Below are 15984 nucleotides of genomic sequence, written 5' to 3'. Positions count from 1 at the left end.
AACTAATTTTCCTTACGTACTGAACTTAAGTACATATGTTCTTTTTATAGATTATAAGCATCTGAGTTAAAGTACTTTTCCTTATTTTTGAAACTATCATTTAATTGTAAAAAGTACTATAAACTGTTCATTTAAAATGTTTAACTTAAGGAAACATAAAAATTCATGCAAGATGTAAGATGTTAAACTGTAAAGATGTGATATGTGAAAATAATATATCTAAAAAGTATTGACACTCCTGTATTTCTGTATCTTACTGATCAATTAGCTGATTACTATAGGCCATGATTGGTCCCTCAGAAGAGTTTATGGAATGATTTTCCGATTGTAAATCTGCCCAGCTTTAAATCAATTAGATTTTATTAGCTCATTTCAATTATATTCTTCACTTTATTCAGCATTCAATATTGGTCAATAACGCTGGTATGAAAAATTAGTTATATTAAGGAAAACTATGCCATGTTATTTTTTAAAACTATATATGCAAATATTTCTACCAAGTCACAAAAGAAAATCTGTGTGTGTACATGTACCTGTGTTTGCACATGTGACTGTGACAAGAAGAATGGGAGAAGCACTTTACCCATGCATTTTTTGTTGTTTGGGGTTTGTTTGTTTGTTTGTTTGTTTTTTGAGACGAGTTTCACTCTGTCACCCAGGCTGGAGTGCAGTGGTTCCATCCGAGTTCACTGCCACCTCCGCCTACCTGGTTCAAGCGATTCTCCTCCCTCATCCTCCCAAGTAGCTGGAATTACAGGCACCTGCTATCACACCCGGCTATTTTTGTTTTAGTAGAGAAGGGATTTCACCATGTTGGCTAAGTCAGTCTCCAACTCCAGAGCTCAGGTGATCCCCCCTCCTCGGCCTCCCAAAGTGCTGGGATTACAGGCTTGAGCCACCGCACTCAGCCCACCCATGTGTTTTAAAAGTTCTTTCTTGGTTTTCTCCTCACATAGTGTGAGTAGTTCTGTTAGAGGTCCTGTCACACTGTACCATGTTGCTGATGAGCTCTCCTGTACCCCACAGGAGTGAATTCACTGAAGGTAGACCCAACACAGAGCTTAGCAGAATGCCAGAGACAGAGACAGAATTACCTGACCAGTGTTTGTTTCACAAATGGTAGATGAGAAGAAAAACATGGAAGTCAAAGATGAGAAGAGAATAGAATAGAGGCTCAAGGCAAGGCCATATTTTGGAATTCAGAAGAGGTCTTTTCAAGTTCTAGTGTATGCGGAGAGGAGGAGTGGAAACAGGGGGGAAGTGCAGGCCAAGTTGATGAAATAACTTCTTTGTAAAAGAATAGTTTAGAATTAGGAGCAGCCCAGGAAATCCTAGGATCTAGGTCTTCTGTAATAATTCTGCTGCTACCTAAATCAAATGAAAATGAGACTGCAAGCATCAAAGGATTATTCTGACATCCAACTGGGCATAAAAGGACACTCCATCAGAAATGGGTGCTCAGTATTTTTTTTTCTTAAATATAAATCTTGATGTACCCCTGAGTGGCCCCATATAGCTAAGACTGCCCTGAGAAAAAATAAAGTCTCTAGTAATTGAAAACTATATCTAGGGGTTATAACCACTCACTGAAAAAAAAATACATTTTAAATTAAAATTTCTTTTTTTAGATAGCTGACATTAATTTGTATCATTTTCTTTCAAATACAGATATGTAATGGGAAATAATCCAGCTGACCTTCTAGCTGTCGATTCAAGAACAGGCATAATCACTTTGAAAAATAAAGTTACCAGGGAACAGTATAATATGCTCGGAGGAAAATACCAAGGAACGATTCTCTCTATAGATGGTAAGAAATCAATTGACATTTTTATCTTTTCTAGAGAAAGCTGTATATATCTTAAGATACTAACATTTTAATTATCACATTTTAAAGTAACCCCTTTCCAACAAAAATTGTCACATTGGGCATTATAGACTCATATCTTTAACAACTTGAGGCAGTATAATTTAGTAGCTAAGATCGTGAGTCCTGAAATAAGACTAGATTTGTGTCTTCTACCATCACGTACTAGCTATATAATCTTAGAGCAGTTATTTATTTATTCCATCTATAGCTGTTGTCTCTTTTTTAAAATGGAACAATAACAATATAGGTTTAGAAGGATGTGATGATAATGATAAAAATAGCAACAAAAACAAAACAGCAGGATTAGCATAGTCGAGCTGAAAGGACATGGGCTTTGATAACATACAGACTGGATTTAAACGTATTTCTGTTATATTTCAGAAATGTTTTTATTCACTTATTTAGAAAGTGTATAATTGAGTCCTAACTAAATGTCAGCCATTGTGCCAGATTCTAGGGTTACATCAATTAATAAAGTCAGACAACTGAGCTCACATCTATGTAATAAAGATTACAAAAACAACCTCAAATTATTCCCATATTTTTTCTGAATAATTCCACTTTCAATAATCTTAGGAAAAGTTTAAATATAACAAGCTGAATGCACAAGATGTTAATTACAGCACTAATAATTAAATATTGAAAACCACATCAATAATAGGCAACTGGGTAAGTAAACCATGGTCCGTTCGATATAAAATTATATAACCATCAGGAACTATGTTAATAAAAAGTTTATTAAAATACAAAAGAATACTTATAGCTTAAAGTAAAAAAATGGAATGAACCATATGATCACGTCAGTGTAACATAAATAATAAGCAACCATTAGGCATTATAATTAAGGACAAAAGATCATTTTAAAAAATATCAGCGAGGGTTGTCCTTGGGTGCTGCTACCACGAATTTGGTTTCTGGTTTTGTTTTGCTTCTTTCTGTAATTCTATACTTTTCAAATTATATATACTATCCAAATTATATAATGTCCAATTATAAATAATATCCAAATGTAAAGAAATAATCCAATAAATAGTATTACTATGACTAATAGTTATAATAATAATATAATAATTTAATTGATTTTTAAAACCGAGTCAAAAACAAGGGATGATTTGGCAAGTGAGGAGAAATTATGGGAATAAAGACATTGAAATAAATATTGGTGTAAAAAATAATTCAGTATTGTCCAACCATTACTACACTAAATGTCTAAAATATTTCTTCCATTTTGAACGTTATTACAGATGCTCTTCAAAGAACTTGCACTGGTACAATTAATATTGACATTCAAAATGTTGATGGAGATGACAGGACTAATACACAGGCGAGCACTGAAGTTACCAATACTGGCAGAGAAGAAAGTACTTCTTCCACTAACTATGAAACCAGCACACTTTACTCTGAGACAGCAAGTTCTACTTTATACCCAAATGGAAGACAACCCCTATTGTTCGCAGACAATGTGCATTTCGGTCCTGCTGGCATTGGACTGCTCATCATGGGGTTCTTGGTCTTAGGATGTGAGTACTTTAGCAAATCCTATGTATATGTGTACCCCAAAAACTGGTGGGGGAAGAGATACATTTTCTGATTCTTTGATAAAACGTATTTTACAAACTCTCATTTTGTGCAATTATAAAGAAATTTCTACGCTTGGCACTGGGTTTATAAGGTGAAAAAAATTAAACTTCTTGACCCCTTACAGGACTGTGGAGGATAAAAACTTATTTGCAATAAGTCTCAATGTAATGGGGAAATGCCATGACAAGCAGGCTCAAATTGCTATTGCAGTGAAGAAGACAATCAGAAAAGGCTACAGAGGGGGCCGGGTGTGGTGGCTCACGCCCGTAATCCCAGAACTTTGAGAGGCCAAGGCGGGCAGATCACTTGAGGTCAGAAGTTCAAGACCAGCCTGGCCAACATGGTGAAACCCACGTCTCTACTAAAAATATAAAAATGAGCCAGGTATGGTGGCAGGTGCCTCTAATCCCAGCTACTCAAGAGGCTTAGGCAGGAGAATTGCTTGAACCCAGGAGGCAGGCATTCAGTCAAAAAAGAGGAAAGAAAGAAAGAAAAAGAAAGAAAGAAAGAAAAGAAAGAAAGAAAGAAAGAAAGAAAGAAAGAAAGAAAGAAAGAAAGAAAGAAAGACAGAAAGAAAGAAAGAAAGAAAGAAAGAGAGAAAGAAAGAGAGAAAGGGAGAGAGAGGAAGGAAGGAAGGAAAGAAAGAGAGAAAGAAAGAGAGAAAGGGAGAGAGAGGAAGGAAGGAAGGAAGGAAGGAAGGAAGGAAGGAAGGAAGGAAGGAAGGAAGGAAGGAAGGCAGGCAGGCAGGCAGGCAGGCAGGCAACAGGGAAAGAGTAAACTCTGAGTTGCGTTTTAAAAGATGAATAAGAGTTAGGCTGATGGACTAGAGAAAGGGAACACAATACAAGGGGAAAAAAACTATGTGCAAAAACCCAAAAGAATGAGAGTGCAAGGTACTGCAATGAAGAACTCCAATGTGCAAGAAATAAAATAAGTACATGACAGCATAGTGAAAGCTTAGACTAAAAGATAGGCAGGTCTCAAAGAGATTTTATTGATACTAACACTGCATAGTATTAATAAAAGGAGAGTCCCTAGGGTTAAACTCTGGTTTCTAAGCCGAATTGTCTGATTCTTCTGAAGGTCACCTAACCTTTCTGAGCCTTGTTTTTGTCATGTATGAAATAATACTTACCTTAAAACAATGCTTTGATGATGAAAAAGAAGTACCACACATGAAGCATTTAGCGTGTTCTATGGCCACTAGGGTAGCACTAGTCAAAGGTCTAGCCATAAAGGTAGACTACAGTGGATTCTCCAGGTGGTCTTTAACATTACCTTGAATGATGATAGAAATTAGAGCAAGATAAACCACATGGCACAGTCTTTGAGAAATGAGAACAGGACCTCTAAAGTAAGTAGGTTGTAGTCTGCACATTGCAATTAAATTAATGCAAACATTGTCATTTTCAAATGTGGAATCAAAATCTTAAGGTCAGAAGGTACCTCAGATATTTAAATCAAACGCACACACAAAATATAAAGTCAGAGCACTTACATACAAAATATTTTTTTTCTACTTTCATTTTTCTTTGCACATGAACAGCGACAGATATTTTTTGCTACATTTATTTGTGAACTGGGTTTTCTCTGATTTTAAACAACTCTTTTTTTTTTAAGTTTTCATCAATATTGGACTCATCTAAACAAGTCTGGTCATGATGATAACACAGCTTAAAGCTGGAGTTCTTTTTCCAAAATTTAAAACATATTTCCAAAAAATGAAATTTCTACATTGACAAATAAGAGTTTATTCTTATCGGTTCATAATTAATTGAAGTAATAACTAGGAAAATTTCTATGAAATGGAGAAAAGGGAAAGAGAGAAAGAAAAGAGCATTCTCATCAAAATGTACCAAGACAGGAAGAAGGCAAAAATGCGAGTGAAGTTGCAGAATATAACATAAAATACATATGAAACGAGTTCATTCTCTATTTGTTATGCATATTGATTACAACTTACCTTGTAAAATATTTAAATTTAATACTTCATAAGAGCAACTTAATTACCCAACTGCTGATTATCACTACTGTAAATAATACCTGACTTTCATGTTGAGATTTTTGTTTTTTGGGTTTTTTTTTTGTTTTTTGTTTTTTGTTTTTTGAGATTGAGTCTCGCTCTGTTGCCCAGGCTGGAGTGCAGTGGTGCAATCTCAGCTCACTGTAACCTTCGCCTCCCAGGTTCAAGCGATTCTCCTGCCTCAGACTCCTGAGTAGCTGAGACTACCCGCGCGCACCACCACACCCCGTTAATTTTTGTATTTTCATTAGAGACAGGGTTTCACCATATTGGCTGGGATGGTCTCGATCTCCTGACCTCGTGATCCACCTGCTTTGGCCTCTCATGGTACTGGGATTACAGGCATGAGCCACCGCGGCCGGCCTGAGTTGGTTTTTTATATTGCTGACTACCTCTGGGTACTGTAGTTAATAAAAAGATTTACAAATTATATATGGGCCTTAGAGTCATCACTACCTGTAGACCCAAAGTTTCCTCTAGTAGATTTTCAGAAAACCAACACATGGGCTTCTTCTCTTTTTTTCTTTTTTCTTCTCTCCCTCTCTCCCTTATTTCTATCCTTACTATCTTCCTTCCTCCCTAATTTACTTCCTTCTTTTTTCCTTTCCTTCTTCTTCACATTTTTAATTTACAAATTCTTTCTTTCATCCATTTATTCAAAACCATTTACCAAGATTAGATTATATAAGAGGCTGATAATAAATAGAAAAATAAGAAAACTCCACTTGATTAACAACAGAAGACACTGCTAAGCAGCGTGATGTTTTCTATTTGTATAAGAGTTGTTGAAAGAAAAGACACCTGCATAGGGGGAAATAGTAGCCTCAAGGAGAATTGCTGGAAGCATGAATAAGATTTTACCATTGAAATAAAGGCAAGCATATGTAAAAGGAAGAAAATAAAGACATGGAGGAGAGAACACAAAGGATCAACTATATTGCCTGACCTTTCATCTTTCCTTCTTCTCTCCTTTAATATTTTTCTAAATAATGACATAGAAAGATTAATTGGTTTTAATAATGTAATACTATCTGTAATTTTTTTTTTTTTTTTTTGAGAGAGGGTCTCACTCTGTCACTCAGGCTGGAGTGCAGTGGCACAACCACCGCACACCTCCCTGGTTGAGCAGCCTCAACCTCCCTGGCTCAAGCCATCCTCCCAACTCAGCCTCCGGAGTAGCTAAGATTACAGGCAAAAGCCCCCATGCATGCCTAATTTTTGTATTTTTTGTAGAGATGGAGTTCCACCATGTTGCTCAGGCTTGTCTCAAACTCCTGGACTCTAGCGATCCACCCGCCTCCGCCTCCCGAAGTGCTGGGATTACAGGCATGAGCCACCATGCCAGTCCCACTATTTGTAATTTTTAATACTACAAAACAAACTAAAATTGATTGCAGTCTAATATACAGAAGCTCCTATTTGCTTTGGGCTCTGACCATTACTCAGCTTGTATTCTGAAACTTTCATAATTTTAGAACCAACCGGAATTATATCAGGAATTCAAATTTGACCATAAAAAGTCAAGTTGTTTTGTTTTTTATTTGCACCAAGCGCTAATCTAGTATTACTATCCTTCCACCACCAGTGGTCCCATTTTTGATGATTTGTTGTGATTGTGGAGGTGCTCCTCGTAGTGCAGCTGGCTTTGAGCCTGTTCCTGAATGTTCAGATGGAGCAATTCATTCATGGGCAGTAGAAGGACCACAGCCTGAACCCGGGGTAAGTGCCACATTCTAATAAATAGCCTTTGGTAGTCACTGAAATTCAGTTTTTACACATGAACCAAGATGGCCGCCATCACTCACAGTCTATGCTGTTTTTTGTGCTGAGAAATCTAATGGGGAAAATGAAGAGGAATCAAAAGCACAACAAAATTAGATGGAAGTAACCAGGGAAGGTTTTCTAAGAGAAGTTCAAATTTTAAATGGATTTCAGCATTTCCTAAATAGTTTTTTTTTTTTTTTTCCGGGAAACCTGAGGTAATTTGAGAATAAACCAAATGTGTGACTATAGAAAGATTACAGTCATTGGTCATTACAAATGGCAATGTTGTTTCCTGTCTTTTAGGTTATGACCACCATCATACCACAAATACCACCTGATAATGCAAATATAATTGAATGCATTGACAACTCAGGTAAGAAAAAAACATTGTTTAACAACTCAAATGATTAGGAAGTCTGTTTTCTCTCTTTGCATATTGTTGTTTGATGGTCTTATTTTTCTTCAAAAGTGTTTATATCATTCTTTTTTAAATGACTAATTTGTAAATTAAATGGCAAGGAAAAACCTACAGTAATTATTATTCTTATATGCTGCATTTTAAAAGTTTTCCTCAACCATCAAAGAGTACTTAGAAGATGACCAAATTAGGATCTCTATATATGCAGAAGTACTGAATTGTAACCATGAGTAAGTTTTAGTCAAGATTTTTAATTTAATAGAGCAAATTTCATTAACAGACATACACACACATATGTCATACACATATATACACTAATTCAAATTAAAGCACAACCCGACTAAAATAGACCTGTGCTCATTGATTGAGGCTAAAATCTTTATACACAATTAATTTAAGGATTCAGAATTGCTTTGACTTTAGCTGCTTATTATAACATAGAAAAAAATTACATCCATTTTCAGTATCATCACAAATATTACCTAAAAAATATTTGTCCAATTTCTTTAATTCAAAGCAAGTAGATGAAACACTATCAAAATCTTTCAAAGCTCTCAACTGAGATTGTGTGCACGTGGTGGAGTTTCTTCTAGCACATGGGTAAGACTGTATAAATCCAACTTGCCTTAAAACAGGAATCTAGACCAGTTCACAGGCAGAAACCAGGGAACAATTAGAATTTCACAGTAAGTGGATAACTACCACTATAATAAAAGAACAATTAAAATAACATCCATATCTGTGAAAATAGTTGTATCACATTACTTTTCTCAAGGTAAATAAATACTATTGGTTAGCGTATTTTTCTCTTAGTCTTTTTAAACAGTAACCATTGTTTTCTACTTTAAACTCTAACAGGCATAGACATGTGTATAACTTGTAGAACTGGAACTTATTCAAAGAATTGGACACAGTAATCTTTAAATCTATTTCTCCACCTGATTTGTCCATTTTCATTAACAACCCCAATGTCTTCTCACCTCAAAAGCAGAATCTCATTGTTGACTCACATTCACTAACATCAAAACAGTTCTCAAGACTTATCAAATCATCAAATCCATCAGTATTTATCTACACATTTGTTCCCATTAAGTCTACAAACTTTTGCACAGATTTTGAACAAAGCACCATAAGAGGTACCAAGGACAATTGAAGCATGAAAAGTACACTGTTCCCAAACTCAAGATACTTCACGTACTAAAACCAGTGGATACGTATCCCACTGACAACATTCATCATTCCATAGCAGTTCCACGGTCCCAGCCATCATTTTATCTCACCTACCTCAAATATTTCTTTTTATATTTTTTTAATTTAAAAAAGATGAAACACTTGACCAATTTGTGTATCATCCTGTGCAGGGGCAATGCTAATCTTCTCTGTATAGTTCTAATTTTAGTATATGTGCTACTGAAGCAAGTATCTACCTCAAATACAGTAACAGGCTTCCACTTACTCCTCACATCCAAGTGCAAACCCAAGATTCTTCATGAAAACCTTTCTCCTCACATAGCCATGGCTTCCTTTCTGAAAGCCAGTGGTTCTCATGTCTTTTTCTGGATGTCCTGTGCTTCTAGTTACACATTGGGGCATTCTTACACTATTTTTTTAACTTTCAGAATTTGAGTATTTTTCTTCCAATTTCCTTCAGGTTGAAATCAAACTCTTTAGGGCATAGATTTTTATAAGTCCTCTGCAGCTTTCACTTCCAGCAGAGAATATAGTAATCTCTCAACAGATAATTATCAAATTAACAAATTAATAATATTATTTTGAGCTCAATATTGTATTTATATCTCATTTCTTTATGTATTATCTTTTTATTTCTTTGTTCACAAATGCATACCTAAATGAAAAAATCATGTATTATAAGGCAAGTTGTTAATTTTTTTAGTTTGTGATAGACTAAAGAAAATAAACTTAATTTGATCAACACTTTTAGGAGTTTATACAAATGAGTATGGTGGCAGAGAAATGCAAGATCTGGGAGGAGGAGAGAGAATGACAGGATTTGAACTAACAGAGGGAGTTAAAACTTCAGGAATGCCTGAGATATGTCAAGAGTACTCTGGAACATTAAGAAGAAATTCTATGAGGGAATGTAGAGAAGGAGGTCTGAATATGAATTTCATGGAAAGCTACTTCTGTCAGGTAAGGTCCCTAGCCACATGTCTTTCTCGCCATCCATGTGCCTGCTGCTCTTCACCCCAAGCTTTCACTAATTCCTAAAGGGGCTTGGGCAAGAGTCTCCTAACTAGATTCTCAGCGTTTGTGTCCAACAATCCATGCTGTTAATTAATCATAGATCTAAAGCTCTGACCTGAGCACTTCACTCCCCAACTTAAGAACAGCCAATGGCTCTCAGCTCTCTTTTGTTCATGGCATGCAATCCAAAGTCCTTAACATGTTAATTAAGATTGTTCACAAAAAGAACCCTCCCTCTCATCTCCAATTACTCCTTGCCATCAACTCCACTTGCTGAGCACCTTTGCCACAGACTTTTCACCTCCATGCATTTGCTCATCCTGTGCTTGCATCCTGTAATGCTTGCATCCCACTATGTCTCTCACAAACTCCTACCCATCCTTCAAGACCCAGTCCAAATATCACTCTCCCTCCAAAGTTTTTACAGTGAACCCTCTCATCCAAAATAGGAGTAATGTTTTCTCATCTCTATTTCTGCAGTACTTTGTTTACACATTTATAGAACCTATCATTGCTGAAATCTGTCAGTTTATATGTTTACCACCACTTTTAGTGTCTCATCCATATGTTCTCTACATTATATTGCCAGTACATAGTTCAGCTCTAGACACAGAGTCAATAGTTAATAAGAGTGGGGTCAAGAGCCATAGTCTACTTCCAAAACATTGTAAGAACGAACTGCAGGTGGTGGGAAGAGCATGAAACTTGGAGAAGCAGCTGCAGGAGAATTAACTTTGCCATTCACAGGAAGAGATGTAATTGTCCATGGTTACACACCATATGATACTCAACCTTCAGGAAGTTCCTGTCCCTGATACCAACTAGAAAAACATTTCTGTCCTTCTATATTCTGGCCTAAAATGGTTCATTAACTAACCTAGTGGTTGGTTTAAAGAATGGCTGATATTTTTAAATGAAATATTGGTAAAAGCCTTCATATAGCAATAGACAGTAATGAGGCTTGTTGATAACCATAGGAATACTTATTCATATATATAACAAAATATTTTATATTATGTTTTAATAACATAGAAATATCTTCCTTCCACTCTCTGATCAAATATCACTTTATCAGAGACCCCTTCCTTGATTACCCTATCTAAAAGAACAACACCCATCATTTTCTTTTTCTTTACCCTGCATCTGTCACCTCCTGACCATAGGCTTCTGTATTGTCTGTCTCACTCAACCAAAATGTAAGCTCTGTGAGAGAAGAACTGTACCTGGTATTGTTCATTATGCATAGCTAAGTTCCAAACACAGAGTGTCTGGCAAATAGCAAAGGCTCAATAACTTTTTTTTATATGAATGGCACAATGAGTTGGTTTCCTATGAGATATTTCTGTTAACCTGAAAGTTTACAATCCACTATTATGAACAGCAAAGATGAAACAAAATCATATATGTCTTTGAACTTTTACTTTGAATTTAGAGAGATTATATTTTTAAAAAATGTCTTTGGTCACCTTTAATTTTGTAGAACAGACCCAGAGTCAAATTTTCCTGTTGCTCTGCTGAAAAAGCCATGTTGCAATAAAACTTCACAGAATCATCATATTCACTCCATCTGAAGGAAAGAAACAAAATCCTGAGTGAACCCAAATAAACTATGAACTACCTTTTCCAATCAAAAAACAAAACAACACATTTTTATGTCCTTCAAGTTCAGCATTTTTATATACCTCCCTCTAACTTTGTTATAAATAATTCATGTGTTTTTTTGTGTGTATGGCTTTATGTCCAAAGTACACAATTATAAATAAGTCCATCTAAGTAAATTTTTAAAATCACATTATTGGAATTATACTTAAAATAATTTTTAACTGAATTATTTCAAATAATTATAAAATGATTTTTAAAGCATCTCTAGTAGATGTTAGAATCTTGTTTTATTTCATTCCTCTTTGGAAATGCTCTGGAAGAAAAACTAATGATAAAGGTTGTTCTATTATTACTAAATATGCATTTATAATTTCATTTTCTCTTTCTCCTATAAATTCAGAAAGCATATGCTTATGCAGATGAAGATGAAGGACGCCCATCCAATGACTGTTTGCTCATATATGACATCGAAGGTGTAGGTTCCCCTGCTGGCTCTGTGGGTTGCTGTAGCTTCATTGGAGAAGATCCAGATGACAGCTTCTTGGATACTCTGGGACCTAAATTTAAGAAGTTGGCAGACATCAGCCTAGGAAAAGAAATTGAATCATATCCAGACCCTGATCCTTTTTGGCCACCCCAAAGCACTGAACCAGTTTGCCTTCCTCAGGAAACAGAGCCCATCGTTAGTGGACACCCACCAATCTCCCCACATTTCGGCACTACCACAGTAATTTCTGAGAGCACCTATCCCTCGGGACCTGGTGTGCAGCATCCTAAGCCTATTCTCGATCCTCTGGGCTATGGTAATGTCACTGTGACCGAGTCTTACACCACCTCTGACACTCTGAAGCCCTCTGTACACTTTCACGATAACCGACAAGCATCAAACGTGGTGGTGACAGAGAGAGTGGTCGGCCCAATCTCTGGCACTGATTTGCATGGAATGTTAGAGATGCCTGACTTGCGAGATGGGTCAAATGTCATAGTGACAGAAAGGGTAATAGCACCAAGCTCTAGTCTACCTGCCTCTCTGACTATTCATCATCCTAGAGAGTCTTCAAATGTGGTAGTGACAGAAAGAGTAATCCAACCAACTTCCGGCATGATAGGTAGTCTTAGTATGCACCCCGAGTTAACCAATGCCCACAATGTGATTGTGACAGAGAGGGTTGTTTCTGGTGCTGGCGTAACTGGAATTAGTGGCACCACTGGGATCAGCGGTGGCATAGGCAGCAGTGGCCTGGTTGGCACCAGCATGGGTGCTGGGGGTGGGGCCCTGAGTGGAGCTGGCATAAGTGGTGGTGGCATTGGCCTGAGCAGCTTGGGAGGGACAGCCACCATTGGCCACATGAGGAGTTCCTCTGACCATCACTTTAACCAAACCATTGGGTCCGCCTCCCCTAGCACAGCTCGAAGTCGAATCACAAAGTACAGTACCGTGCAATATAGCAAGTAGTCAGGACCCCAGCTCACTTTTTCATAGTCACTGTGGTTTAGATCCAATTCCCACCACTAAAAAACTAACAATGTGATTTATAACGCACAACTTCATGCTCAGGTCATCTAGGAGCAAGGTGAGAAATCACAATGAGAAAAATAAATGGAAACACCGCTGCTAGGGGAGAGCTCTCCTTAGCGTTCATAAACATTTTTCTTATATTAGGACTAAGGAACTAAAACTTGAGGCAGAGCCTTCTTTGTGCCTGAGTGGCCTGTAGTCTATCTCCAGCATGTAACTGGCCTTACAACGGCAATTGGCATAATTCTCCTTGCTCTGTTTTGCTTTTCCATATAGCTTGAGCAAAATTTAAAAAGAACTAAATATGCAATATGTGTTCATGTCTGTGGGAAAAATCTAAAATGTGTGCCACATGCCCTCAGTTTCACAGATAACATAAATAAAAATTTAAAAAAAAAATTTTTTTCAAGTTTGACTACATAGTCAAGTCCACAAACCATCAAGCACTCCTCCTTAATTATTGCACTAGATAAAATAAATTTCAAATTAGGAAGTGTTTCCTAGGAGGAAAATTCCATTAGAGAGTGACAAAAGGATGAGGTTTCTTCAGGGTAAACTAGCAACGCCTGAGCCTGAATCTTAATTTGGGGTCTCAGTTAAATCTCCTGTGGAGTCAAGGATTCTTCTGATTCTAGTTTGTGTTTAGTGATAGATGTAATCTTGACGAATATTGCTTACTGGTAAGGTTGAGGAATATCACACTCACTTTTCCCTTTAGCAATGTGGTATTGACTTAAGAAAGCAAAACTTTCTAAGTTTACTTCTCGAATTGAAGCAAGTGAGGCCAGACATGGTTGTCATCACTAGTGGTAAATGACCTTCCAAGTAAGCAAATGGGAACTGAACTGTGTTTTCAGGTTTTGTTTTTAGTACGTGATATTCATTCATATCCAGCTCTTTATTACATAGCTCTGAAGTTAAAATGATTTACATAGGCTGAGCTGTGGACAAGAAAAAAAGCAGCAGCTTGCAGTATGCTTAAGCTTTGGGGAATTTTTTTTTAAAGGGGGTCTAAAAAAATGTTTTTAGAACATGTAGAATGTTTAATGGGGAAAGTTGGAAAAGAATTGTTTTGTAAAGTAATACCATGCTAATTATTCGCTTTTAGCACGTAAAGCAGTGGTTGCTTTAGCGAACCTCTGCTGCCCTTTTGCAGGGATCAATCAGGAACCTTTAACAGAGTTGACAATATTGTATTGATAAGAGTGAAATAATAATAGATAACCCCCTAATTTTTCTCACTAGTATAAATTTTAAATTCCTGATTTGATTTGTCAATAAGATCTGGGCTTATTTATGCTCTGATTTATAGGTAGTGTCCAAATTATACAGTATAACATATTTTTCTAGTTTCAAAATTTAATAATGTCCTATTTATGATATACCATTTCTGTGTGTTTGCTATATAGTATTACCCAATTAAAAATCTCTAAAAAGAAAGCATTCTAAGGAAAAGGTAAATTTACTATTGCATGGTAGAGAAACATTTTCCTTTCTTAAATACAATGTTACTATAAGCTCACTAAACTGAAACTCTATATGACAAAATAAAATTAGAATAAAAAATTTGCCCTGGAGTTGTGAATTATATACAACTTTTAAAGAATTTACCCCGAATACTCAAATTTCCCAGGAAATTACAAGGCCAAAGAATATTTGACTTCCTACACTGGTCAAAAGGGGATAGGAGTGAATTATTTAAGCTAGAGCTGTTTTGCTCTGTATAACAGCAGATAAGGCTAATATTTTTAAAAGCCACAGTATACATCTTCTTTTAAGTCGTAGAATATGTAAAATTTTGATAGTCTGTAGTATGCCAAATGCAGAGGTATAAATAAAGTCATTCAAAGGGAGTCTTTTCTTTTTCTGCCACTTAGGGGGCTTCATTAAGGATGGGTAATCTTTCCAGGAATAAAGTCAAAAGGTATTTATTAAAATATACTTGAGTATGCCTGGGTCCAGGAGTTTTAAGGAGTAGAAATAATTATTAATGAATTAATTAAGTAATTTATTAAAGGGAATGGTAGCTGACCACAGGAAACTTGCTTGCTGTTTTGATATGAAATATCATCACAAGCCTTTTCTTAAGACATCTGATATCTTCCAGAGATATTTTTTAGGCTGTCTTGCAAACAACAAAATCGCTGTCTTTAATAACTGTTGCTGCTAAAATCCGATGGTTGTTAAGATCCCCCCAATTTAGTTACATTTGAACTCCTAAACACTGTTAAACGATGGGAAAAACAAGAAAAAACATAGCCATATGAGTCATCTATCTTTCTTGGAAGATACTTTCTAACCAAACTTTTCTTCCAGGATTGCACATTGATGGGAAAAACAAGAAAAATTGAAGTATTAGTCATCTATCTTTCCGGGAAGATACTTTCCAACCAATTTTTTCTTCCAGGGTTGCACATTGATTTTCCCTTTAGTCCTAAATTTTAAAATTACCTTTTTAAGATATCAATGATTTTAGTAGTTATTTAAAGGCATGTCATTTTTCAATGAACAAGCTTTAGACAGAACTTCATTCTTCTTTTTAGATATTTACTCTAGATCATATATATCATGTCATAGACCAAGAAGAGACACGGAAATCATTTTATAAGTGAATACTATAATTAGGATTCAAGTTGAGTTTCAGATCAACTTGCTCTTAACAAAATGAAGAAGAAAGAGGTAGCAATTTAATGCTATGTATATATGGTTTGAAAACAAACCACAATGTTTATAAAATATCTATCTGGCTTTCTAAAGAGGTAGTCTTTAGTGGCAAAAATCAGTGTATTATAAATACTTTACCATTTAATATCAACCAAAATAACATCTCGAGCTTACTTTGATACTGAATTCCAGACACACCTGCTACATATTATTTACTTCTAAGCGTGTTGCCTGATGTAATTGTATTTGCACTGAAAAATCAAAAGAAAAAGTACGTATTTAGGCATATTTATATATCTTCATCTAGACATCTGTTCTACATTTGTGTATAAAGTTTTTA

General features: G+C 35.9%; 1 protein-coding gene and 1 non-coding gene across 2 annotated transcripts in view; one reads left to right on the top strand and one right to left on the bottom strand.

Moving 5' to 3' along the window:
* The window catches only part of DSG1 (desmoglein 1), a 36247-nt gene extending 21044 nt beyond the window's left edge, over positions 1-15203 (top strand). The window contains exons 11-16 of the mRNA XM_065533655.2: positions 1669-1808; positions 3113-3388; positions 7058-7191; positions 7540-7609; positions 9597-9805; positions 11862-15203. Coding sequence (XP_065389727.1) covers positions 1669-1808; positions 3113-3388; positions 7058-7191; positions 7540-7609; positions 9597-9805; positions 11862-12917 — 1885 coding nt within the window. The 3' untranslated portion in view covers positions 12918-15203. The remainder of the gene's footprint in view (positions 1-1668; positions 1809-3112; positions 3389-7057; positions 7192-7539; positions 7610-9596; positions 9806-11861) is intronic.
* On the bottom strand, positions 8972-9073 carry LOC123570165 (U6 spliceosomal RNA). Its single transcript, XR_006694157.2, has one exon. It is a non-coding gene; the product is annotated as a U6 spliceosomal RNA (small nuclear RNA).
* Positions 15204-15984: the final 781 nt, after the last annotated feature.

This window comes from Macaca fascicularis, chromosome 18, assembly GCF_037993035.2.
Source record: "Macaca fascicularis isolate 582-1 chromosome 18, T2T-MFA8v1.1".
NCBI classification, from domain to species: Eukaryota; Metazoa; Chordata; class Mammalia; order Primates; family Cercopithecidae; genus Macaca; species Macaca fascicularis.
The sequence above is the reverse complement of the archived record's forward strand: the minus strand, read 5'-3'. Positions and strand labels throughout refer to the sequence as shown.